Below are 6,821 nucleotides of genomic sequence, written 5' to 3'. Positions count from 1 at the left end.
TTTGATTTTCAACAAGGGTTTTCCAATTCTCAAACTTTTCAAAAACCTCAGATTTGTGTTTAAGCAAGAAAACAAATACTTTTCGGGAAAAGTTATCAACAATGGACAGAAAATATCGATTTCCCCCATGGGTAGGTTCTTTAGAAGGACCCCACACATCAGCATGAACATAGTCAAGAATGCAAGATGACAAAGAGGGATTTGGGGAAGGTGTGGCAGGAAAATGCACACGATGTTGTTTTCCCATAACACAATCATCACAGAATGGCAGTTTATCAATGTTATCACTTAGGATGCCTTCTTTGTTTAAAAACTCAAGTCCTTTTTGGCTAATATGTCCAAGACGTTTATGCCAAAGAACGGTTTTTGTCATGCATGTTCACAGAAGCAGCCAAGGAGTCATATGTCACAGAGCATAAGTATAAATTGCGTCTTTTTTCAGCTTTGAAAATGACAAGGGAGCCTTTCATGATTTTCATAATGCCCTTTCCCCATCTACCTTCTAAACCCTCATCCTCTAAAACAGCACAAGAAATAAGGTTGTGACTAAGTTCAGGAACATATCTAACATGCTTGAGAATCATTTTATAACCATTATCAAAAGTCAAGGAAATGTCACCAATCCCTTTAATATCACAGCGTTTTTCGTTTGCCATAGACACAGAGCCAAATTCACCAAGTTTAAGATTAGAAAAGATGCTTTCAAAAGGACTTATATGGAAAGTACAGCCGGAGTCAATAAGCCATTCATGCATACTTAAGGGAAGCACGGAATTCACATCAGAAACCACAAAAACTTCTCCAGTTTCATCAACAACATTGTTCACTAGTTCTTTTTCTTCTCCATTGTTATCCCTATTGTCTCGTCTAGGTTTTCTACAGTCCTTGATATAATGACCTTTCAAGCCGCAGTTATAGCATCTTCTCTCTCTAAGTTTATCATCCTTATTAGAATAATTTCTATTTCTGGATTTACTCCTATTTTTATTCCGACTCTTACTCCTATTATTGTACTTTTTGTTAGGATTCCTAAAATTAGACCTACCTCTTACCGAGTTCACTTCATGATGATTATTACTAGGCCTATTTGTTTTTAGATCGATTTCTTTGCTTTTTAGGCCATTAACAACAATATCAAGACTTACACTATCTCTACCATATTTAATAGCAGCTTTCACATCAGCATATGTATCAGGTATGGCATTCAAGAGCACAATAGGAGAATACTCATCAATATTTTTATCACCAGTCAACTTTATATCTTGCACTAACTTAGTGAAATCATCAAGGTTTTCATCAATGGTTTTGGATAAATCGAGTTTGTATTTGAAAAACTTTTCAAGCAAGAACAGTTTACTCGGAAGCGAAACATCAGTGTAAAGATCCTCAAGTTTTTTCCATAAATCCCTAGCTGTGTCTTGTTTACCAACTTTTCTTAACACATTGTCAGACAAATTCAGAATTATAGAAGAATACGCATATTCGTCATTTTCTAGAGCCTTTTCTTCAGAAATGGAATCAGAGTACTTACCATCAATGGACTTAAAAACCTTTTGTTGAATAAGAATTCCCTTCATTTTTTGTTGCCAAATTGAAAAATCACTTTTACCATCAAAAGGTTGCAAATTGTATCCGGCCATTGAAAAAAGGATTTTTCAGAAAAACGGTTTTAAGGGAAAAAGGTTTCTCAGAAAAATTTTATTATTGCAGCGGTTTGTAAACAGGTAACACAGCAAAGATCTTTAAGCAGATATGAATAGCACAGATTTCTCAAAGATTATGACAACACACCAAGGAAATTTGTCTCAGAAAATCGGAGCAGAGTATAGACAGCGATAGTCAACAGTGAGTCAAGCACAAAGCAGAGGTAATACGGTATATCCAGAGTTTCACAATGTATAGGTATCACAGTTCACCAAGAACAGGCACACAGCAGAATTTTAATTTGAGACCGAGATATCCACAGAAATTCAAGCACCAAGCAGAAATAACCAGTATATCAAGATTTCAAGACAGTGAATAATAATGAGATAACCGCAACAGTTAATATCAAAAGCAGAATAGAAACCGAGGCCTCTCCAGCCTGACACCCAGTCCAGATACCCGACGACCTCAGGGGTCCGGCCAGGAGGGTAATCAGGGGGAACAAGCACCTCGCACACGGATAATATGAGAGATAGTATAACTGAAAAAAAAAATGCGAAAACTTAAAAGGAGGGGTTTCAGCAAGTTTACCACCACCGGTAGATAATAGAGATACAGACCTAATTATTTACATGGTTTGTTGGGTGGTAATCAGACGCTCCTATCTCAACTATTACAAGCGATTGGAGTACGAAACTCCTTAATAAATTACAGACCGAATATTACAGAATAATAGTAGAAGTAAGAACAGAAATCAACAGTGAAGTAACAAAGCAAAATGATAGAGATAATCGGCTCAGATTAACCTGATCCAACAATAAGGGGTAATCGGACACAAAAGTTCCGTACCCGAGAGAGACCGACCCACGGTAACACCAAGGAACCTCTCAGGACCCGACCACAACACCCACAATCACTCGGTGTCTCTATCTCACAGTCACGAAGACTTTCAAGCTTTTACTGTTCTCACGAAGGGACAAGCACACCACTCCTTTTTCCGGTAGTTTTCTGTTCGGTGTCGAAGGAGAGGAGACGACGTCTCATTTATAGGGTCGGACGTGATGGAGGAGAAGGAAGGCTTCGGTCACCTTCCTAAAACCATCACGTTGGTTAAGGAAGGGAGCCATGAATCGCGGCAAGGAGAAGGAAACAGAATCACAGAGAAAAGGGAGGAAGGAGACGACTGTCGGCGCAAGTGAGAGAGGGAAAGACAAGAGTGATTTAGGGTTCAGCCAAAAAACCTTTAAGTAGTGGGTTCGTGGGTCGGGTTCTCGGGTCGGGTTCTTGGGCTGCCGAAGTGGGCCGGCTCTTTCACTTGGGCCACCGAGAATTACTAACACAATATATAATATATCAGTCAAAAGTATTTACTAATTACTAAATAGTGTGGATATATTATTAACCGTTAGTATCGTAATTAAATCGGTAATTAATGTAAACCACATATATATTAATTTCCAGTAGATAGTAGTAATAGTGAATTGAAAACCAAAGTAACTTAAAAGAAATATTCCTAAAATTGTAGATTTAATTACTAGCATGAGGGTACTGAATTCAAACTGGTTTTTCTCAACTAAATTAAGGGCTGGACGGCAAACAGCTCGATCCACCACGTCCATGGATTTGCATGCATGAATGGATCTCCTCATCATCCCTACAATCTCTCACAGCCTTCCCTTTCTTTCTTCACTAATTTTTGTTTTCACCTCTCAAACACCTACCTATAAATACCTTTCCAATCATCCTCATATACATCACTCCATAAGTTTCAAGAAGAGTGTACTAATAAAATAGAAATAAGTAGAAGATAGAATAAAGAGAAAATAATCACCGAAAAATGGGTGACAAGATGAAGAAAATCGCTATGGCCAGCCTCTCGTCCATCCTCCTGGTGGCCATGGTCTTGCCCTTGGCGACTGGCGACAGTCCCACCAACTCCAACAAGGCGGCGCATGCCCTTTGCACCTCCGTGGACTACAAAATAACCTGTGAGAAGAGCCTGTCCGGTGCCAACAGCTCCGACCCTCAGGAGCTTATAAAAGTAGCGTTCAACCACGCCATCACAGACATCCAGGAGGCCATCAAGAACTCCACCCTATACAAACAAGCCGCCTTGGATCACAGAACCAAAGGGGCCCTTGAGGTGTGTGAAGAAGTGCTCGACACCTCCATCGACGACTTGAGGAGATCCTTTGACAGAGTCGGCAATTTAGACATCACCAAGCTCAAGCAGTACATCGAAGATGTCAAGGTATGGCTAAGTGGTGCCATCACCAACCATGAGACGTGCCTCGACGCCTTCCAGAACACCACAGGTGATACTGGAGAGAAAATGAAGAATCTGCTCCATTCTTCGGGCATGATGTTGAGCAATGGCCTGGCGATGGTGGGCGATATCTCCTCGATTTTTTCGTCCTTATCGCTGGGAGGATTCACTAGCCGAAGGCTCCTCGAGGAAGAAGGTAGCCTTGCATACGGTGTGGATCAAACGGACGGGGAAGACCCCAAGACTGCCTTTGATGGAAAAGTAACTGACGCTGCTGGTCCTCCTTCTTTCGTTGACGCTGAGGCCCGGAGGATAATGACAGCCAATGTGAATACGTTAAAGGCAAATATTGTGGTGGCGCAAGATGGGAGCGGTCAGTTTAAGACCATCACGGGAGCTATCAATTCCTTGCCAAAGAAGGGCGATGGCCCGTTCGTGATTCATGTAAAGGCTGGTTTTTACAAAGAGAATGTTATCTTTCCAAAGAAGGTTAACAACGTGGTGTTGATCGGAGACGGGCCATTGAAGACCAGAATCAGCGGCAGCAAGAACTACGTAGATGGAGTTCAAACCTTCCACACTGCCGTTCTTGGTCCGTTGATTCCAAATTGTCAATATTCAGGCTTCTTGATGGTTCCTAATCTTCGATCTGCCACACATTTCTTAATAATTGTGTTTTAAAAATATGCATTCTTCTTGTTGCAGGCGTGAATGGAGACGGGTTCATCGCCAAGGACATCGGCATCGAGAACACCGCCGGACCCATTAAGCACCAAGCAGTGGCCGTTCGTGTATCCGGCGACAAATCCATCTTTTACAACGTCCACATGAATAGCTTCCAGGACACTCTCTACGCCCACGCCTACCGTCAGTACTACCGCGACTGCACCATCACCGGTACCATTGACTTTATCTTCGGCGACGCTGCGGCCGTTTTCCAGAATTGCCAGATGATAGTCCGCAAGCCGTTGGCAAACCAGGGATGCATGGTCACAGCCCAAGGCCGCAAGGAACGCCGCAGCACTGGCGTCACGGTGATCCAGAACTGCCACATCTTGGCCGAGCCTGCGTTCCTCAGCACTAAACCTCCAGTGAAAGCTTACCTCGGACGTCCCTGGAAGCAGTTCTCCAGGACCATCATCATGCAAACCCTCATTGACGGGTTCATTGCACCAGAGGGGTGGGCACCGTGGGAAGGAAATTTTGCACTCGACACACTGTACTACGGGGAGTTCAAGAACCGTGGACCAGGGTCGGATATGTCGAGGAGGGTCAGATGGAAGGGCATCCAGACTATTACTCCAGCAATTGCTGAGAGCTTTACTCCCGGAAGACTGTTTGCAGGTGATGAATGGGTCAGACAATCCGGAGTTCCTTATGTTGCTGGCATGGTCTAGGTCTTCATGTGCTCTACCTGCTTATAATTTTGTCAGCTTTTGCTCGATGTAATTTTTAGTTTTGTCTAGAAAAAGAGTCCCGTCAACTTAATTCGACTCGACTCCATTAATAAGTAGCTCTAAGTTGGTCGTCCTCATATGTGACGGCATTTAGGATTAGAATCGATCAAGCTCATTTGTTTAATTCATAATTTTTTAATTGATTTTGTAAGAAGCTTCCATGTACTTTAACCTACGTGAGAATGAAATAGATTATATGTTATTTTAACTTGTTTTTTAATTTTTTCCATGAATATATATTATTTGAGTTTATTTCAAATCTTAAAAACATGCTATATAAGTATAAATGTTATGTTTGATTAAATAATTAATATTTATGAGTTTTTTGTCTTTTGTTCTGCATATATATTGATGGGTACGGCCTAAATAGGTTTGGTCCAAAAAGGAGTTATAGAGTCCAAATTGAGCCCATTAGTTCAAGAAGAGGGTAGCTCACCAGAAGGCCCACAGATCTGGCCTAGGGAGAACGCCTAATAAAATGCTTTTCAAACCTTAGACTCACATTCAATAACCAATTAGGACAGTTCAGGAGAAGGGAGGCACCCCCAATACTCGGTCCTCCTAAACCTAGATGAATTCCCCGTAGAATAGGAGTTTCCGCATGCAGGGAGTCCTACCCCAGGCAAAGGCGTGTTGTTGCAAGATGATTAGTTGGAGATAAGGTCACATAATGCTTTATCCACATGTATCTCGTGCCCATTTTCGAGAATACAAGTAGTATGCAGAGTCCTAACAAAAGGGGATGCCCCCTTTATTTATACAGGTGCAGTCCCCCAATAGGGATACATTTCAAAATCCGGAAAATTGTTCTCTACTCTAGCTTTAGCTATCAAATTACACTCTGATTATAATTTCTTCTACAAATTTCTTAATCATATCTGGATTCTTATTATAATTTATTTTTATGATTATTTATTCCTAAATTCGAGACTAATTTGAACGTCGGATTGCTAACGTGTTGTTTTCCAGGTGCCATATTTCAAGTTCTTTTGTTTGATCAGCCCAAGTCCATCATCAAGGTCCAGACTTATTAGATCCATGCTAAAAACGCACGTATCAAGTGGCGCCATTTATGGAAAACTTTGAGTTGAATACGTGAGTTACCATGAAAACCCCCAGCAATCCCGCAAACAAGCAAAAGGCTGTGGAGGCACTTGATAACAATTAGGCTTTGAAAGTCATTGCAGGAACATCTCTAACCCCGATTAGTGGATGATTTGCCCCAACACTCCCTCGGAAGGATAGCGGCACTAAGCTGATTTATCTCTAAATCAGCAGAAAAAAAGGCTGCATTTCTTCAAAATCTTTCGAAAAGTGAAAGATTTTAAGTGGGATGACTCCTGCCAACAAACTTTTAAGAACCTCAAACAATATCTAGCAGGGACTCCCCTGTTGGTGAAGCCTTCCCCAAGGGATATCCTTTATGTCTACCTGTCAACCACCCCTCAAGCAAT

At 41.5% G+C, this 6,821-nt stretch overlaps 1 protein-coding gene across 1 annotated transcript; it reads left to right on the top strand.

Moving 5' to 3' along the window:
* Nucleotides 3,413–5,575, top strand: LOC105171552 (pectinesterase-like). The gene is made up of 2 exons (XM_011092703.2): nt 3,413–4,502; nt 4,616–5,575. Exons 1-2 carry the CDS (start codon nt 3,482–3,484, stop codon nt 5,305–5,307), a joined length of 1,713 nt encoding a protein of 570 aa, XP_011091005.1. The 5' UTR covers nt 3,413–3,481; the 3' UTR covers nt 5,308–5,575.

This window comes from Sesamum indicum, linkage group LG10 (assembly GCF_000512975.1).
Source record: "Sesamum indicum cultivar Zhongzhi No. 13 linkage group LG10, S_indicum_v1.0, whole genome shotgun sequence".
NCBI classification, from domain to species: Eukaryota; Viridiplantae; Streptophyta; class Magnoliopsida; order Lamiales; family Pedaliaceae; genus Sesamum; species Sesamum indicum.
This window is presented reverse-complemented; position numbering and strand designations above follow the sequence as displayed.

Coding starts and splice junctions, on each gene's coding strand:
- LOC105171552 (XM_011092703.2), top strand. CDS start 3,482: ATGGGTGACAAGATGAAGAAAATCGCTATGGCCAGCCTCTCGTCCATC. Junction 4,503..4,615: donor CTTCCACACTGCCGTTCTTG/GTCCGTTGATTC, acceptor TTCTTGTTGCAG/GCGTGAATGGAGACGGGTTC.